The 20,874-nt window shown below is 35.4% G+C and overlaps 1 protein-coding gene across 2 annotated transcripts in view; it reads left to right on the top strand.

The window, feature by feature from the left end:
- Positions 1 to 20,874, top strand: part of LOC110603351 (protein FORGETTER 1) — a 58,412-nt gene that overhangs the window by 21,751 nt on the left and 15,787 nt on the right. For both annotated transcript variants that reach the window (XM_021741053.2, XM_043951643.1), the window contains exons 9-17: positions 420 to 480; positions 565 to 646; positions 15,069 to 15,197; positions 15,332 to 15,475; positions 15,869 to 15,968; positions 16,051 to 16,182; positions 19,384 to 19,454; positions 19,524 to 19,696; positions 19,800 to 19,893. In XM_021741053.2, the coding sequence (XP_021596745.1) occupies positions 420 to 480; positions 565 to 646; positions 15,069 to 15,197; positions 15,332 to 15,475; positions 15,869 to 15,968; positions 16,051 to 16,182; positions 19,384 to 19,454; positions 19,524 to 19,696; positions 19,800 to 19,893 (986 nt within the window). The remainder of the gene's footprint in view (positions 1 to 419; positions 481 to 564; positions 647 to 15,068; positions 15,198 to 15,331; positions 15,476 to 15,868; positions 15,969 to 16,050; positions 16,183 to 19,383; positions 19,455 to 19,523; positions 19,697 to 19,799; positions 19,894 to 20,874) is intronic.

Consider the following 20,874-nt stretch of genomic DNA (forward strand, 5'->3'; position numbering starts at 1 on the left):
TTCCCCTCTTAAAAGAAAATCAATTAATTGGTCAAACCAAAAGTTCTATATTTTTCAGCTGGAGGTGTTTCATTGTGCAATACCTTCTAAAATCTCAACAACGTGTGGATTGTGCATTCTTTTTAGTGCAAGTGGATATAGACAATATGTACTTTCTTTCAAAGGTCTCTCTTTCACCTTTCTATCTTGCTATATCTATTTTTATGTGTCTTTAATGGATATATTGATTTTAACTGACATTATCTGTATTTCTTATACTTCACCCCTAGGTTAGATTTTAAATTCATCTAATCATAGTTATTGACAAAGTTTACATTGGAAAAAAAACAAAGTGCACGGAAATTTCCTTTTTTATTACAACTTCTTGAATCCCATGTTCAAGAATAACTTAGCTGGACCTGGAAAAAATACATGTGCAGGTGCTCTTGAAAAGGGGGGTGTAGGTGCATTGGAACTTGTTGCAATGGATATGAAAGCAAGGTAAATGCTTAAACATATCTTTAGATATATTTATTGTATATGTCATATTATATTTTGATTTTTTTATTTCCTTCCAACTTTCAGGGGAATGTATGTGTGCCGTACCCTTAGCTACAAGGGGGTTGAGTTTGAAGTTGTCGAAGCGCCTTTGGAAGCTGAGATGACGGTAAGTGGCATAAATTTGCTTCTATTTTTAGATAAATAATTGACACTCAATATTGCTTAGCGTTTACTCCTTATGAAGAACTATAGAAGTAATATAGGGATGCTTGAATTATGTTTTTTTTTAAGAATTACTTCCTAGTGTTATTAAATTAGTTTCCTAGAAGTAATATTGATCTTGAGTTTTTGCTTGTGTTATTCTTTGGGACTTGGAGTGTTGTTCATCGCTACTGGTCTTGTGTATTGTCCATTAGTACTAGTCGCTGCTACTGTTCATTGCTGCTATTGTTCAACAAAGGGTTTCTACAAGCTGTCATTCGACTTGGAATTGGCTTTAGGCTATTCTTTGGTTTCTACATATTCTTTTGCCTTGTCAAATGGCTGTTGCATTTGAGGAAACTATTTTAGTATCTGTAGAAGAATTTGCTCAGTTTTTCTAATGTAAAGAGTTATTAAGACTCACCAATTCCTCTGTCACTACTGTCAGCGAATCTGGTATACTCACGTCTTGTCTTGTCTTGTCTTGTCTCTTCTTCTCATGGGTCATTGATTCTAGTGCTATGGATCATACGACGGATAATTATGGTTTTTTATTTGCTTTTCAATCTCATACAAGCTCATCCTATGTTATTTTAGCTAGTCGATCTACCTCTTGTGTCGTGGGTTTTGGAATTGCAAACTTGAAGCCGTTCGTCTCTTTGACATTTGGTCTGTGTTTTGTCGCAATTCTTGTTTGTTTTCTATCAGTAAACTTCCTCAAATATTTAATTGTTGTCTCATGCTTTTATGATCATTGTGTGTTTTTGGGATGTTATGATGAAGCTGATTATTAATCGTGGTGGTGAGTTTGGAGTCTCTATGTTCTAGACGAATGGGTATCTAAGGTCTCTGGTTTGTTCTAGTATTTCAACTTCTTTTGAAATTCATTGTCGATTAAGACCTTTAAAATTCATTATTGATTGAGACCAACGGGTACCAAGGTCTCTTGTTTGTTCTAGTATTTCAACTCTTTTTGAAATTCATTGTCGATTGAGACCTTTGAAATTTATTGTCGATTGAGACCAGCGGGACCATGGTCTCTCGCTTGTTTTAGTATTTTATCGCCTTTGTTGGTGATTACTCTCGTGTTACCTGGTTGTATTTAACGAAGAGTCATTTAGAGTTGTTTTTTTAAATCTTTTATGCTTTTTGTTCTAAAAATAAAACTCAAGTTTAATGTTTCTATGTGGGTATTACGAAGTTACAATGCTAAAGAATGTTTTTCAGCATGCTTTTAGACCTTCATGACACAATGAAATTCTTCATTAGTCTTCTTGTGTGGGTACACAATCTCAAAATGATATTGTCGAAAACAATTTAGCCTCTTCTTGAGGAAGTTTGAGCCCTTCTGTTTCAAATAAAAATTCCGAAAGAATTCTAAGTAGATGCTGTTTCTACAGCTTGTTTCTTAATTAATCGGATGCCATCTTTTGTTCTTCATGGTAATTTTCCTTGTTTCGTCTTATTTCCATCCAAATCATTATTTCATGTTGAATCTCATATGTTTTGTTGTATTTATTTTGTGCGAGATGTTCATCCACAAATCACTAAACTAGATCCCAAATCTTGTCTTTATTGGTTATTCTAGGCTTCTAAAAGGGTACAAATGTTTTTCTCCATTCCTTACCTGTTATCTTGTGTCTGCCAATGTTACATTCGAGTCTATCCCTTTTTTCTTTCTGTCTTCCATTTATGACAGTTAGGGGAGGAGGAAGATTTATTAGGACATTGTGTTTAACAAGTGTCTATACCTCAACCTCTTAGCTATAGGTCTATCTATTTTGGCAACTGTTTGTCCCTCTGCACATGTTTATTCTAGAAAATTGGATACTCTTCAGGCTATTTACCAATAGCTTTTTTGTCGGAAGATCTAACCGCTATTACTGTTCTCGTGTCCGACTTAGACCTTTCCATTGCCCTTCGTGAAGGTAAATGTTCTGAAGTTGGTAATCATGGGCATTCAGATATTGATGTTTTTGTAAACTGGGCAGAATCAAAGATTGATAGTAGGTCAACGATAGGGCATTGTATTTGGTCTCCCCATCTAGTGTTGAATCAGAGCTATGGCACAAGCTATAAATGAAGTTTTGTGGCTACGTGAACTGCTAGAAGTTGGTTTCAAGAACTTATTACCTGCTAAATTATAGTCTGATAAGTAAGCAACTATTCATATTGCTTTTAATCCGGTGTTTCATGAGCGGAAAAAACACAAAGATTGACTATTACTTCATTGGTGATAAGACCTAACAGAAGATAATCTCAATAGGGTATGTCAAAACTGGAGAATAATTAGGGGATATTTTACCTAGAGCTCTAAAGGGAATTTGGTTTGATTATATGTGTAACAAGTTGGGCATGTTTAACATCTTTGCTCCACTAGAAAATAAATATGTATAAATATGTGCTAAGCTTGATAACTTGATTTTAAGTTTAAACTAGGAGATTGTATGTTACATACAAGAGAAAGGGATTTAAGAAGACTCAAGAATTAGGGGAAAGACTAGGGCTGAGTAGTTTTCGGTTAGAAAATCGAACTGAATTGGTTAGTTCAATTATTTGATCTATTCATTTTGGTTCAGTTATTAATTTTTAAAAATTTTGATTTTTGGTTCGATTTGATTTATTGACTGAAATCAATAAAAAAACCGAATCGACCGATTTATATATTTATATATATAAATATAAAACCCTAGCCCTTATTTTCTTTGTCTTCAGTAGCCGCCTCCTACCTTCACTCTTTGTTCTCTAACGATGTTTCTTCGTCACTCTCTCACTCTCGTTGAGAGAATCACGCCCTCCATCACTCAACAAATTGCAGATACATTCGATCTCATACTGAATCTTCTGTTTTTTTTTTTTTTTTTTTTTTTTTTCCTTTCCAAAGAAAGAAGATTTAGCAAGTTGCAACAATGATTGACAATTGAAAATCATAAATTAAATTGTTTCTTCTTTTCTCGACTAAAATTGATTATCAACATTCCCAACACATGAGCGATGGTTAATATGTGTGAATCGACTGGCTACCAACATCCAACACGATCGAGTTGGAGGTTGTGATTTGTGAATCTATCATATTGTGATTTTCTGGGTTGTATTGAGATTTCGATTCTATTATAGTGAGTTTTATTTTTGTGATGAGTGTATTAAAGTTTTGGGTTGCAATTTGTGGGTTATTTGTGTTCTTATTTTCATTTGGACAAAGATAGACCTGCTGGGTAAGGATAGATGTCGATGGGATGGGTTTGGGTTTTGAGAACCCATTATAGAGCTAGAGATGTCTACCTTTTTGGTTTTCTAATTATTTCTTCAGTTTTCAGTAAATTGAACTGCCGGTTCGGTTCTTCTTTGTGTATTGGTTCGGTTCGCTCTATAATTTTACGTAATCGGTTCGGTCTATAATTTTATGTAATTTGATTTTTTAGTTTTTCAAATTTGGTCCGCATTGGAACCTAATTGACCGAATGCTCACCCTATGAAAGACCGTTAAAGATAGTTAAGCAATTACAAGTAGTTGGTGTATAACCACTTCACTTCTAGCTCACTAGACTAGTAGGTGAGAGTAGTATTCAATATCTTCCCAGATCAATGAAGAATTATCTCTCTTACTCTCAAAGACTTCTCTTCTTTTTTCTCTCTATCCTATCTCTTCTCCCCAAACTCTGTCTTCTTCTCTTATGGTTATAGAGATCCATAATTTGGGTCTCTGTGACAAATTGGTATAGGACTTTAACAAGGTGGACCGAGAAATTTTTTGCAACCCTAGGAGTCGCAAATATGACCAGAAGTGTGGTGGTAACTCCGGAAGTAGTCAAGATCACGAAATTAGAAGAGCAATTGAGGATTCAACAATCAGCCATACAAAAGAATACGACGGATTTGGAAACACTCAAGGAGACCATCAACAAATCTGACATTGAGAGCAGCAGATTCAGGGATGAGGTGCCAGCCTTTATGGTGGTGTTGTTGAAGGGTATGTTGTATGCAGACTAAGGAATGGGATAGAGGGAAGTGTAGCAGTTGAGAAGGGACTCAAGCATAGTTATAAACGCTTAAGGCGTACCAAGGCGCTAAGGGGTCTCGAAGCCTAAGCGCAGGCATGGTTTCAAATCGTGGCCGCGTCACGGTCGCAAATAACGAAAACAGATCTGTAACGATCATAACATAATGGTAAAGACCTGTCGTGGCACAAATTTTTTCAAAAAATTTGTAAAGTTCATGAAATTAAAATATATTGGAAGGTATAATGAAAATTAAGTTATGCATCTTAATAATAATTACAAATATATCAAATAAATATAAAATTCATAAATTTTAAACATTATGTATAATAATTTATCTCAATTACTACCAGAATGAGCGTCTGCCCGGTTCTTGAGTAGATCTACTACCGTCGTCTTGTGATTGAGAGCTTGGATTTTGATGATATATTGATAGTATCATGATGGATTAAAGCTTAAGGATGAACCCATACTAAATTGATCACTAGAATTGGACTGGTTTTTGGGTGTGGGAGTGATTGCTCTAATGAAGACAAATCAGAATACGATGGAGGAAGCTGATATGGATATGGATTTGAGTATCCATTGAGAATGTCCTCCATTTTCATAATCACTCGTAGAAGTTGCATCCTTTGAAGATTCACTTGTATCATAAGTTCCATATCCATAATTATCTGCATTTATAGAACACTCTTCATGCGCAACATCTTTTCCTTATCACCACTACCACTAGAACCACGGGATCTACAATATGTATGTTGTAAAGATGGAGATGGAGATAGAGATGGATTGTGCCTCTAATATGATGAAGAGGGATCATCATGTGATTGTAATGAATTAGTAGCTCCTCGACCTGCATCTCTTCCACCGTGACCACTACCACAATCATCGTCACCACTGAAACTAGATAATATAAAAGAATCTTCTGGTTCAGCATCACCACCGCCTCTAATATTTTGCTAATGAGTTGGAGGTGTTATAGGTTATAGGAAGTAAATATGTTAATATAGGAAGTAAATATTGATAGATGGGTTAGCTACTTAATCTTAGGGATTGTATAATCATAGGCTTGATTTTCCTTCCTGTTTAGATACTGTATCTCATGTATAAATAGATTGTAATCTTTATTGTGATACAACAATAAATATTATCTTTCTACGGGAGGATTAGCTTGTTTGTGATTGTGATGGAGCATTATCATCATCCTCTAGCCAAGGATTTTCTTCACCATCAAACAGGATTTTCCCTTTCCTCCAATCGGATTTAGTGGATCTTCTTCGAAAATGTAATCAAGTTAATTAGATTATAACTCTTTTCTAGCTCATGTTGACTCTTTCTGCTGAAATTCCTCAACTTCAGCAGCATATTGCAGGGAACAAAGACGAGTACATGCAATTTTTGATATCGTAATCTGTTCCTCGTCTTTGTATGTATAAGTGAAAAAGTGCTCTAATTTCTTTAACAATTAGATGCAGAAGTAGTTTGGCTCAACACTCTTATTGCCATTCTTTACGGTTTAGGAGCATTTTCACCGTAATGTATCCACCATTCAGTTGCATTAAAACATATAATAATTTTAAGAATTTAGTTTATTTTCTCAAATATTTGATTTTAATATTTTTAATACTTAAAATATAACATAATGTGTAAATCTTATATTTTTATCTAGATCAGTAAATTCAATGGCTTTTTGTGCTAAGGCGGACCCAAAACTCTCCATTTTATGCTTATAGAGTTGTGTCTACACTAAAAAATTTATTTGCTTTATTATACATGCAAATGCTAAAATTATTTATTAAAATTATTCAAGTTAGGAATATATTATATACTTGGTTCAATGCATGGCCTTGATTGAGCAAATCACTCTCTAGCTTTTGAATAACGTTTTTAAGGTTTGCCATGATTTTACTATCATTTCAATGTCACGTGGACCATACTGATATTGAGGATTTAAAAAATATCCTGGAAATTATAAAATTATTACTAAAATTTATAAGATATAAAGGTTATTAAAGTATTAAGTATTAAATTTATATGCTTCATGCGAATTATGATATAATTGAAAATTCCGAGCATTAATAATTTTCTAGTAGTCTACATAGCTTTTGAAATTTTGTTTAACGGCCAATTTTTCTCGTTCCATTGCTTCATATATCAATCCCATCATTGATTTTTCATCATCTTTTACTAATCTCAATGCTTTAAGCAATGGTTTTGAGTTTTCATAATTTGCTTGGCTTTTTCCCAAAATTTCTTCCTCCCTATCCAAGCTAAGAACAATTTTCTTAGCTTCATAAGCTGGTCCACTGGTCTTCATAAGCTGGTCCACTGGTAACTTGGCCGTATTTACTTGTTATCCGTTGCTCAGATTCAAACATATTTCTCAACTCCGTTTTATATCGGAGAAAACTCTCCAATGCAATAACTTCTTTATTCTTCATGTCTATTTCTCCCCCCTCGCATTTGTGATTTGGGTGGGAAAAAATAGCCATATTTGAATAGGTGTGCCTTGCTTTGCTGAGGTGCACCTAGGTGCGCTTTGAGCCTCAGTGTGCCTGGGCGCGTTTGAGTGCGCCCCATTGAAGTCGCCTACCTTAGCTAGTGCAAGGGGCAAGAGTCTAATCTTCCTCCTTGAGCTTGTGGTGCACCTTACACAACTATGCATCAGATAAGGATGAAACCAGAGGACATATCAAAAACATCATTTAGAACACACCATGGCCACTTCGAATTTACGGTAATGCCATTTGGTTTAATGCACTAGCTACATTCCAAGTTCTTGTGAATCACATTTTTCACCCTTACCTGCGGAAATTTGTCATAGTCTTCTTTGATCATATATTAGTGTACAATCCCAACATGGAAGAACATCTGAAGCACTTGGAATCAGTCTTCCAAATACTGCAGGCACAATAGTTATTTACTAAGCTGTCTAAATGCTCTTTTGCCCAAGCTGAGATTGAATATTTGGAGCACATCATCTTAGGGAAAGTAGTGGCTACAGATCTTATGCAATGACTTCTTGGCCTTTTCCTCAATCTGTCAAGGAGTTGAGGAGTTTTCTTGGACTCACATGCTATGATAGGAAGTTCTTGGCCTGTTCCTCCATCTGTCAAGGAGTTAAAGGAGTTTTTTTGGACTCATAGGCTATGATAGGAAGTTCATTCATCATTACGGCTCCATTTGCAAACCCCTAACAGACTTACCAGATTTCTCACGGCCATTTGTCATTGAGACTGATGCAAGCAGTATGGGAATGGGTGCAGTACAACAGCAAAAAGGCCACCCAATTGCCTTTATTTCTAAAGCTTTTGAGCCTATAAATATACGGCCCTAAGTCTATGAGAAGGAGCTTCTTGCAATCACTTTTGCTGTCTCCAATTGAAGGCATTGGAGGCATTATTTGGAGCAAAGTACATTTCTGATCAAGACTGACCATGAGAGTATAAAGTACTTGATGAAGCTGAAACTATACCAGTAATTTGCAGCAGAAAGGGGTTAGCAAATTGTTGGGATTGGATTACAAAATCCTTTATAGAAAAGGAGTAGAAAACAGGGTGGCTAATGCACTTTCCAAGAGTTATGGAAGAAAGCTGCTCCTATGCTCTAATGTCCTCTCCCATTCCTTCCTAGATTACCACCATTAGTAACTCATATGCTGGAGATGCCAAGGCTACTGAGTTGATTCAACAATTAGCAATCAATGCAGCTGCCTTTCTAGGGTATGAACTTCAAAAGGGATTGTTGTATTATAAGGGCAAACTCTACATTGGAGACGGGTGATTTGAGGAACAAACTCCAACAATACCATGATTCTACCTTGGGTGGTCACTTTGGAATCCAACCCACCTAAACTCAGAAGGCACTTTTTCTGGCCTGGACTCTTATCCTCTGTCATATCTTGGATACAAATACAATAGTGTGATGTTTGTGCTAGGTGTAAGACTGGCCATTCAGCTCCTGCAGGGTTATTACAGCCACTACCAATCCCTAAGCAAGCCTGGCAGCACATCTCAATGGACTTTATTGAGCAACTTCTAAAATCTGGTGGTAAAGATGTGATTTTGGTAGTTATCTACAAATGCGGTCACTTTTTGGCCATATCACAACCCTATACTGCTGCCTCTGTTGTTAAAGTCTTTCTATTCTAGATCATGTGTTATGTTATAAGTTATAGAAAGTAAATATGTTAATATAGGAAGTAAATATTAATAGATGGGTCAGTTGCTTAATCTTAGGGATTGTATAATCATAGGCTTGATTTTCCTTCCTGTTTAGATATTGTCTCTCATGTATAAATAGGTTGTAATATCTATTGTGAGATAATAACAAATATTATATTTCTACATGGTATCAGAGCCTTTCTCGTAGAGATTTAATTTTTTCTCTCTCTCGTCAAGTTTTAATTTTTTTCTTTTGAGACTTAGGTCTCTGTTCATTTGGGTTACCCATAAAGGGTAACATTTGGATCTCACCATCGTTAGAGTCGCCACACCGTCCCCTTGTCAGATCTGAAGTTTCTTTGCCGTTCGGGTGTTGGGTGAAGGTGTTTAAGGTACTATTCATATTTGGGCACTGTTCACCGGCACTGTTCACGATAATGTTCAATGGCACTGTTCTCGGCACTGTTCACGTGGTACTGTTCACGTGGTATTGTTCATCGGTACTGTTTTCTGATTCTGTGTTTCTTTTGTTGCTATCGTTTTGGGTTAGTTGCCCTTATGGCTGAAGTTAAAACCACCATCGTCACTGATGTGATTCCTATGATGACTAAAATTACGAAACACAAATTGAATAGATCTTTCGATAAGGGAATTTTGATATCTGCAGATGAGTATGCACAATTCATCCAATACCAGGCATCTCTAAAATCCTCTAATTCCTCCTCTATCACTGCATTTGCCGAGTCAGGTAACTCTACTGCATGTCTTGTGTCTTCATCCTCCAAATGGGTTATTGATTCTGGTGCTACCGATCATATGTCAGGTAATTCTACCCTTTTGTCCAATCTTGAGTCTCATACATCGCCTTCTTATGTTACTTTTGCTGATGGCACTAAATCTTCTGTCATGGGTTCTGGTCATGTCAACTTAACCCCTTCTCTTTCTGTATCCTCTGTGTTATGTCTCCCTAAGTTCGCATTTAATTTGCTTTCCGTGAGTAAACTCACTCGTGCATTGAATTGTTGTGTCTCATTCCTTCCTGATCACTGTGTTTTTCAGAAAAAAAAAACAACGATACCCACAGTTTCATTCTTTGTCTATTCTAGATTGTGAGTCTTGTCAATTTGCCAAACATCATCGTTTACCTACACTGTGTCGAATCAATAAACGGGCTTCGTCCCCATTCAGACGTTTGGGGTCCTTGTCTTGTTGTGTCTGAGTCTGGCTTTAAATATTTTGTTACTTTTGTTGATGATTTCTCTCGTACTACTTGGTTATTTTTAATGAAGAGTCGTTCAGAATTATTTTCTATTTTTTGTGCATTTTATGCTAAAATCCAAACCCAATTCAATACTTCCATCCGTATATTGCAAAGTGATAATGCTAAAGAGTATCTCTCTGGGGAATTTCAATCTTATTTGTTACAAAAAGGGATTCTTCATCAGTCCTCTTGTGTTGCCACTCTTTCACAAAATGGAGTTGCTGAAAGAACTCTGACTCCATTCTGCTACCCGCTTCTTCGTCGACAGATCCTGCTCCCACTTATTTGGATTTGCCCATTGCTCTTCGCAAAGGTAAACGTACTTGCACTTATCCTATTTCATCTTGTGTCTCTTATGATCAATTATCCTCCTCTTCTCGTTGTTTTGTCACTGCTTTAGATTCTATTTCAATTCCCAAAACTGTTATTGAGGCTTTGTCCCATCCTGGTTGGCCTGCTGCAATGGAAGAGGAAATGATGGCCCTTGACACTAATGGTACTTGGGAGTTGATGTCCTTGCCCCTAGGAAAGCGGGCTATTGGGTGCAAATGGGTGTTTGCAGTGAAAGTAAACCCTGATGGATCTATTGCTCACCTCAAGGCCCGTTTAGTGGCCAAAGGTTATGCACAAACTTATGGAGTTGACTATTCTGATACATTATCCAAGCTCGCATCTGTCCGATTGTTTATTTCCTTGGCGGCTACTCATGATTGGCCTTTGCATCAACTGGATATTAAAAATGCTTTTCTTCATAGTGATCTTCAGGAGGAGGTTTATATTGAGCAACCACCTGGTTTTGTTGCTCAGGGGGAGTCAGGTAAGGTTTGTAGACTTCGAAAATCCCTTTATGGCTTGAAACAGAGTCCTCGGGCATGGTTTGGCAGGTTTAGTGAGGTGGTCCAACAGTTTGGAATGAAGATGAGTAAGTGTGATCACTCAGTGTTTTATAGAAATTTTGATAGTGGAGTAATTCTGCTTGTAGTATATGTGGATGATATCGTTATTACAGGAAGTGACATTGCTAGCATCACATCCCTAAAATAATTTCTTAAAACACAGTTTCATACAAAGGATTTGGGTTCCTTGAAATATTTCTTGGGAATCGAAGTTATGCGGTGTAAGAAAGGCATTTTCTTATCTCAAAGAAAATATGTCTTGATTTGTTGGCAAAAACAGGAAAATTGGGTGCTAAGCCTTGTAGCGCCCCAATGACCCCTAACCTTCAACTTACCACAGAAGACAGTAAGTGAGCCATTTGCAGATCCTGGAAGGTATAGAAGATTAGTTGGCAAGCTGAATTATTTGACGGTGACTCGTCTTGATATTGCATATTCAGTGAGTGTGGTAAGTCAGTTTATGTCTTCTCCTATTGTTGCTCAGTGGGATGCTTTGGGACAGATTCTTTGTTACCTTAAAGGGTCCCCAGGGCGAGGCCTATTCTATGGTAACCATGGGCACTCAAATATTGAATGCTTTTCTGATGTTGATTGGGCAGGCTCGAAAGTTGATAGGAGGTCAACTACTAGTAGTTAGCAACAGGTTAGGCACTTCTGCATGGATTATATTCAGGTGGCACCTTTACATGTTAAGATTAGAGCTGAACTAAACCGTAGAAGCAAAAGCAGTACCATCACTTGCTGAGAGTTAGAGACCATAAAAAGCAGAGGAGGAAATACGCCTTCAAGAAGCAGAAAAGCAGAAAAACAAAACGACAGATTTTCTTTAAGGAGTGGAAGCCAAAAGGGCAAGAAGAAAGAGAAGTCAAGAAGAAAGAATGAAGAAAGGGAGGAGAAGGAAAAACCCAGATGATGTCTTCAAGAAAAAGTAGAAAAGCAAGATGAGAAGAAGAAGAAGAAAGAAGGAAGAAAGGGAGGAGAAGAATGATGTCTTCAAGAAAAAGCAGAAGAAGAAGGTGACAATGGGCAACTAGAGTCAAATGAGGAAAATAGGACATGAAATATGAATTAATTGCACCTATAACTCAATAACTCCCAGAACTGAATTTTTTTTTTTTTTTGAAGAAGGTGACAATGGGCAACTAGAGTCAAATGAGGAAAATAGGAGATGAAATATGAATTAATTGCACCTATAACTCAATAACTCCCAGAACTGAATTTTTTGCTGCAGAAATTCTTTGCTACTTTTTGAAAACTGGAAGAGTAGAAGAAGAAGAAGGTGACAATGGGCAACTAGAGTCAAATGAGGAAAATAGGAGATGAAATATGAATTAATTGCACCTATAACTCAATAACTCCCAGAACTGAATTTTTACTGCAGAAATTCTTGGTGACTTTTTGAAAACTGGAAGAGTAAAGGCGTGATGACAAGTGTGAGTGTTGGAAGCAAGTGGCATTTTTTTGGGAGCCAAGACAGTGAATTCAGTTTTTAGCAGCGAAAATGAATGAAAGAAACCTCTTAATCCAGCTTGTCTATTAAGAGTTCATCTTTCTGTACTTGAAACTTTCTACAAAATTTTGTTTGCCATTTCAGTTTCAGTGTAGAATTACCTTCTTCTTGTGGCAAACAAAATCTGAATCTGAATCTGAATACCAGGTCAACTACTTGGTATTGTATTTTTGTGGGGGGTAACTTGGTCTCATGGAAAAGTAAGAAGCAAAATGTGGTCTCCCGTTCTAGTGCTGAATCTGAATATCGAGCCATGGCACAAGCCGTTTGTGAAATCTTGTGGGTACGTCAACTGTTGGAAGAAGTTGGGTTCACAAATTTGGTGCCTGCTAAGTTGTGTGATAATCAAGCAGCTATCCACATTGCCTCCAACCCAGTATTTCACGAGAGGACTAAACACATTGAGATTGATTGTCATTTTGTTCGTGAAAAGGTCCAACAAAAGATAATATCAATAGGACATATCCGAACTGGAGAACAATTAGGAGATATTTTCACTAAAGCTTTGAATGGGACTTGAGTTGATTATATATGTAACAAGTTGGGCATGATTAACATTTATGATCCAACTTGAGGGGGAGTGTTATAAGTTATAGAAAGTAAATATGTTAATATAGGAAGTAAATATTGATAGATGGGTCAGTTGCTTAATCTTAGGGATTGTATAATCATAGGTTTGATTTTCCTTCCTGTTTAGATACTGTCTCTCATGTATAAATAGGTTGTAATATCTATTGTGAGATAATAACAAATATTATATTTCTACATGTTCAAACTCCATGGCATTGCTGATTATATTGTTTCTGACAGAGATATGATGTTTATCAGCCTGTTTTGGAAGGAGTTTTTTAGATTGGGGGGTTGGGTTTACTTAAGGTTGGAGCCCTACGAGCAGGCTTCTCTAGCTATCATGAAGTCCTAAAAGCTAGCTGCCAAGTTCTATGGGCCCTTTGAAATAGTGGCTAAAGTAGGAGAGATGGCATACATGCTGCAGTTATCAGCAGAATCTGTTTTATGTGTCACTTCTGAAGAAGGAATTGGGACCAGGAATTGCCCCAGTCTTGCAGCTCCCTGTACTCACAGATGATTTTGTCATTGAAGTAGCACTAGGCGAATTGCTGTAGACCAGTGTGATAGACGGGAAAGGGCATAATGTCTCTCAAGGACTCATTAAGTGGAAGAACTTGTCACAAGGAGGCAACTTGGGAAGATAAGAGCTTCATCCAATCCCAGTTTCCGCATTTTCAATCTTCTTGGGGACAAGAAGGTCCTCAAGAGGGGGGTATTGTTACATACAAGAGAAAGGAAGACTCGAGAATTAGGGGGAAAGATTGTTAAAGATAGTTAGGCAGTCACAAGTTGGTGTATAACTACTTCCAGCTCACTATAAGGACTGGTAGCTGAGTAGTATTCAGTATCTTCCAAGATCAATGAAAAATTCTCTTTCTCTCTCTCAAATAGTTCTCTTCTTTTCTATCTATATTCTATCTCTTCTCCCTAAATTCTTCTTCTTCTTCGTCACATATGGTTATTGAGATCCACAATTAGGGTTTTTGTGATATTATATTCCTTCTTTAGCTAGAACTCTTGTATATAAATTTGTACTTTTCTTTTATACAAAATATAACGAAATTCAAATTCCCAAGGCTTGAAGTGAAAGTTACTTCAAAACAAGAAGTCAAAGAAAGAAATATTTTTACATTTAGGAAAAAGATTATTGAAACTCATTAAAAATATCTAACTGATTGTTTATAGTGCAGAGGCAATTTTCTAGTTCCAAAGAAATTCATGTTGCTGCTGATACTACCCACTGCAGTTCTGCTTCCAAATATGCCTTGGGGACCTTGTCCAAATTTTTGGAAGGCTTAGTAATTTATCTTTATAACCTTAGCTTTATTTAGTATTTCTTTTGTTGAATCCCACATTGGTTGTGGAAAGGGGTAATACGCCCCTTAGGTGGGCTATAGGCACTCCTTCCCCTTGAGCTAGCTTTTGGAGTGAGTTAGACCTGGCTCAAATTTAACATGCTATCAAAGCCTCCCCATATGATATTGGGCCTCCCATAAATATGTCACGCACCATCAAAATTTTGGGCGTGACGGGTGTATTGAATCCCACGTCGGTTGTGGAAAGGAGTAATATGCCTTTATATGGGCCATAGACACTCCTGCCCTTGAGCTAGCTTTTGGGGTGAGTTAGGCTCCACTCAAATTTAACACTTTTAAAATAAAACTTGAGTTTATTTTTGTCAAACTGATTTTGGGATATTACCTGTTTACTATTACTAGGGGTTCTTTAGGGAGGAATTTTGTGTGGAACACGGTTTGCTTTGATGTCCTGTTTGAGCATAAGATGTGTGACATGTAGGTTGAAGCTTAAAGATTGCTCTATGCACTTGCTCATTCTTCCCAATTAACGACGTATAGAATCTGCTAGGCGGGGATGATAAATCTCAAACTAAGTTTATTTTATTTGTTTATAACATGCATATGTGCGTTTTTGGTATTGATTTCTCTCTTGGTATCTTGAATTTTCTCATCTATATTGTGAATTTCTTAGGAAATGTACAAAAAAGCAGCAGAATTTTGGGCTGAGTTGCGAGTGGAATTGCTTTCTGCAAGTGCTTTTCTTGCTAGTGACAAACCTATTTCTAGTCAGTTGTGGAGATTATATTGGTCGAGCCACCAGGTAAGTATTAGCTCTTGCTGCTTCACATTTTGATTTTGTCCTAACTGCACCCGGTCTATTGTTCACATACATTTAATGTTCTGAATCTAACTTTTCTTAGTTCTATTAAGTTAATGTGATCTATTTTTTGGCAGCGGTTCTTTAGACACATGTGCATGTCAGCTAAGGTTCCTGCTACTGTAAGACTAGCTAAGCAAGCATTGATGGAAGATAAGTGTGTGGTTATTGGCCTCCAGAGCACTGGAGAGGCTCGAACTGAGGAAGCTGTGACAAAATATGTGCGACTGTCATCTATTATTTGCTATCATCATTTTTGTGTGGTTATTTTTATTGCCTGTTGTTAGTCACTCATTTGAATTACCTCTCTTCTTCATTTAATGGTCTGTTTCAGTAAAAGATGAAACCATTTTGAGATAGTGATACATGAGTGCTACTTAATCCTGCCAAAATCCACTAGAGAATTTCATTTAATTATAAAGATAATTATGGACCTCAAAGATCCTTTGCATTTTGTTTTCCCATCCAAATACACTAGACAAGAAATGATGTATTTCCAAGGGAGTAATACGGTTATATACTATTTGAAGTATACATTGCAATCTCATTTCAATGTCTTTCTATTCTTAGTCTTAAGTAAGATCTTGAACTCTTTTAAATGCTGTCTTTTGTAGGGTCTTGAACTTGATGATTTTATATCTGGACCAAGAGAACTTTTGCTAAAATTTGTGGAAGAAAATTATCCTTTGCCTGAAAAACCTGAACCTCTCACAGGTGTGTTTGGGATTTTTGTTTTATGTGGTGTTTGTATTTTCTGTATTCTTTGCAGCTAGAGTTGGCTTTATTATTCTTACAGGAGAGGAAGGCGTAAAAGAACTTCAGCGGAAAAGGCACTCAGCAACACCTGGTGTTTCACTGAAAGGGAGAGTTAGAAAAGTAGCAAGATGGAAACCAGCAAGTGATGGTGAAAGTGATGAAGAATCTGAATGTGAGTTGATCAAAATTTAGGTATTCATTATTATAAAGGTTACATACTCTATTCAAATTGTTGTAGATGCTAATTTATTTGTAGTTTGCTATTCTAATTGTTTTCCCACCTTTTATTATGTTTAGGGATACTGTATCAGTCATATCTGGTAATGCAAACCACTTTATGTGATACTTGATTTGTTCTGCTCCACTTGGCTTGTGTGTACTTTATTTCTCCATTGTCATTATAGGTTATAATCAACAATAATAAAATTGTTATATAGGTAGTAAAGAAACCATGCAAGGCTTATCGCTATGCAGATTTTTCAAAAAAAATTTTCTTTCATAGCATGAAGTGATGTGCAATGATATGAGTACAACTAAGATGCATAACCAAATAATGAGCATAAATACATGGAATAAAAGACATTAAATATATTATTGTTAGGCATCATTAGCAATAATTAATTTAAAGCTAAATTAACATATGGTAAAGAATAATTCTTCATGCTATAAGAATAAAAGAAAAACTAGGATCAAACATAATTTTCTTCAAAAAGTAGTATATAGATAACTTTTATGAACATTTGAGAGAGAAAAGGAGACACAATAGTTCAAGACTTCCCAAACTGGAAAAAACTAGGAAGTTTCTTGCTTCCATCTGGTTAATTAAAAAAGTGAGCTAATGGACCATTATCCTTTTACCTTTACTTCTAAGTTAGCATAAGGGCTGTTACAGGAAATATTTTCCTTTGCCTTCCAATACCAGGTGTAATAATTGTTTTTCGAATCTTACTATTCTCGATTCAAATTTATTTTTCAACAAATCAATTCGAATCTATACGATGAATTTTAAATGTACCTGAATCTTATGATACTTGATTTGAATCTTGTGATTCTCAATTCGATTCTACATCCTAGCGATTCAAATCCATATGGTATATGAATTGTGACTCAATTTGAATCAAATGAATCAATATAAACTGACTGAATTTTCACCTAATTCAATTAATTTTTTATGAAGTGTTTGTTAGATATTATATTTTAAAAATTTAAAATCTTATTTTTTTGCTAAAAAAGTGTGTATATAAAGCCCTCCTTTAGCTGTTTTTCTTGAACTAACCATTCTTTTCCCTCTCCCTCTTCTTTTTCTTTCTTTTTCCTTTTAGCTAATTTACTTAACTAATTATAGTTGTCAAGTTATAACAATTTATATTAATAACATTATCATCTGCTATATTTTTTTACTATTTAATTGTTTGATCAAATTTAAATGAGGGTTTCGGTACATGCATAATGATAACTAATGTCTACAATCTTTAAGGTCATAATTTATTACATAAAACTATATAACATAATACATACATATTATTCTATTATAAAGAGTATTTCTAATTAATTAAATAATAATTCTATATTTATCACAAGATGTCACTATAATATATTTTTTCACTTATTTTGAGAACATATATTATTTAATTGATTTTTAGAATTTTTAGCGAATCTTACGATTCGATTCGATTCTCGAGTTGAATCTAGATTTGACAACTATAGGTGTAATGGACCTAACAGTAATGGCAAGGCCAAAAACCTAGAAATAATGGTCTTTTATGTAACTTAACGGCTTTTATTTAAAACCAAGCAATAAGGGATTGAGCTGCTTACACGTCAACATGATAAGTCAATTTAATGGTACAAATTATTTCTCTGTGTCCTTTATGCACGTTGTCCAGGTAGGACTTTCTTATCCCATCCATTTGCCGACACTACACCTTAAGTGCAACTACATGGTTGGAACTTGACAGTTAGCTAATATTAATGCGTCACAGGATCATGTATGCAGCCATATGTGCTATTGAAGCCTATAACCCAAATCGAGCTCTGGTACCTTGTTAATAGTGGCATTTATTCTCTTGCAAGACTAGTAAAAAATGATAGATGGAGTAGTTATAGCTACTTAGCAGTAATGGGATCTCGTCATGGCAGTTATGCTATGCTGGTTACTGCTATATGAAGAGGATATACTCTGTAAGATCTATTATACAACTATCTGAAATGACATCTCTCTCAAGATTCTCTCTGTTGATTTTCTTTTCTTCTCTCTAATTCTTCACTTCTCTCTATTTTCCATCTCAATTCCTTTTTTTTTAACCTCTGTCATATAACCGTAACATGCTACTTGAAACCCTAAACCTAGAATCTAGAGTATTCCTCCACTACTCCAGCTTTTGACCAATTCAAGCGTCTTTTCTATCTCAGAACTGTTTCATTGGTGAATGATGTGCTTACCGCTAGTGGCCTAGTTTGTAGTATATTCTTGACCCCATGGGTTTCTCTATTTTTTCCACTGTTGGTATTTTTTCATTAAATTTATATACTTTTGCAAGGAATTTAAGTATTCAACCCTCTTATGTGAAAGATTCCGAGATTCCCTCCACAACTTCTTGACACAAACCAAATTGGTTCTTGAGGATCATTGTGTCACATCTTGGCTTGTTTGTGTTGCATGACTCTTCTGTGAACTTGCAAATTTACATACATCTCCTTGTTCACAAATCATTATGATAGCCAAAAGAGAAAAAAGGAGAAAAAAACTGTTCTTCTACTTAACGTTTTTTTTATATATATATTTCATTGTCTTGTAGTCTTCTTAATAGTCTAGTTAGCCACACCAGTACCTCTGAGTCAGACTTTCTGCCTTTTCTAGTATCCTTATCTAGTCTTGCAATTCATATGATTTTCTTTTCATTGACATGCCCATACCCACACTATTGTCTTCTGTTTTTAATGCTGTCATATGCTTTCATTCCTTTGCTACTGTTTCTTTTGGGATCTGCTGCTGGCATCATCTTTGACTGCATTACTTTACAAAATATGCATGTTGCACTTGTTCATTTAGTATTGTTGACTTATTTACTGATCTAGCTGATTCTAGGGATATGATTTGATTTGATTAGGATCCTTAATTATCTCTGTAATTATTATTCGATTATTTGCTTCCTCTTTAGCTATAATTCTTTGTGTATAAATAGTCTTGTAGACCAATTATAAAGATGAAGAGTGAAATACAAGAATACTCTAAATTTTCCCAAAATTCTTCAAGTATCATTATTGCGTGTTTGTATGAAGGCACATTAATGTCTCATTCTTTCAATAAGATAAAAATCCTGAAGAATGCTAAGTACTTCCATTTTCATTAATTTCTTTTTGTCCAATGCAGCTGACTCTGCACCTGAATCCACTGAATCTGATGATGAGTTCCAGATCTGTGAGATTTGTAATACTGAAGAGGTAAAGTCTTCCAGCTTGTTACCACGGTCATTTGCAATGTGTTATTATATGTTGAATTTTCAAGTGCAGGAAAGGAAGAAATTGCTTCGATGTTCTTGTTGTGGTCAACTTGTCCATCCTGCATGTTTAGTCCCACCCATTACAGATATAGTGTCTGAAGAGTGGTCATGTTATTCATGTAAAGAAAAAACAGATGAATTTTTTCAAGCAAGGCAAGTCTATATAGCTGAACTCTTGAAGAGGTAAATATAGTTCAGGATTTTATGTATTTATATTTACGTAATTTGAGTTTTTTTCGTATTGAAACTATCCTTATCAGTTTATATTTAATAATCTCGTTAATAGGTATGAAGCAGCTTTAGAGCGCAAGTCAAAAATTTTGGACATAATTCGCTCCCTTGATCTCCCAAATAATCCTTTGGATGATATTATTGATCAGGTAGTGGCCAACTCCCTGGTATCCCCCAATTCTTCAATGTTTGTTTGTGTGACATGTAAAGACAACTTGTTTTTGCATTTTCAATGTGGTCTTGGTACTTATTTTATTACTCCCTCTGTGCCATAATTTTTGTCCACCTTTTCTTTTTTGATTGTCTCAAAATTTTTGTTCAATTTACTTTTTTACACTATACTAACATGTAAATTGACTATTATAACCCTATTTTATTTTATTTTATTTTCAAGAATCCTCTCAAAACATCTCTTAGTATTTAATAAACTTTAATGTCTTTAAGATGGATATAGTTGAAAAGTTAATAAAAAATTATCTTTCTTAACATGTGTGAAAAAGCAAAGTGGACAAAAATTATGAGATGGAGGGAGTATTATTTAAAAAAAAAAAAAATCCTTTGGTCCTAAAAGTAAAATGACAAGAATCTCTGTAAACTAGTTTCATGTGGGCACATTCACCTCCTACCTGGCAAAAGTATCCAACCCACACAAGCACACAAATATACCTATATAGGTAATGTAATTAATTAAAACAAGCATATGAATAAATATGAAAACCAAAAGACTTTGTGCTTTTTTAGAAGGTTGTTTGCTTATGGGTTTCTTCTCCCCCTTCTAGAGTTTTATTTGGTTGTAAAAGAAAAGTTGTTCAGTTATCATCATCATTTTTTATTTCTAAACTCCAGAGATTATTACTGTTGTTATTGTAACAGTATAATCATCATCAAAGCTTCTTCTTGTCCTGCTTATTAATTGAATCTTGATAATTTTATTTTTTTTTAAGATCAAGTCCTTGTACTTTTCAAAGCTTCGACCTTTTGTACTCTTAACTGTCAACAAGCTAGAATGTTTTTTACTAGTGCGGACAGTGGCCTCGACATGTAGTACCTTTTTCCAAATTAGCCTCCTATGCAAAAAATCAAAATTTTTGTGTAGAAAGTAGTGAACAGATTAAACTAAACTAGAATGT

Source organism: Manihot esculenta, chromosome 16 (genome assembly GCF_001659605.2).
Source record: "Manihot esculenta cultivar AM560-2 chromosome 16, M.esculenta_v8, whole genome shotgun sequence".
In the NCBI taxonomy this organism is placed as follows: Eukaryota; Viridiplantae; Streptophyta; class Magnoliopsida; order Malpighiales; family Euphorbiaceae; genus Manihot; species Manihot esculenta.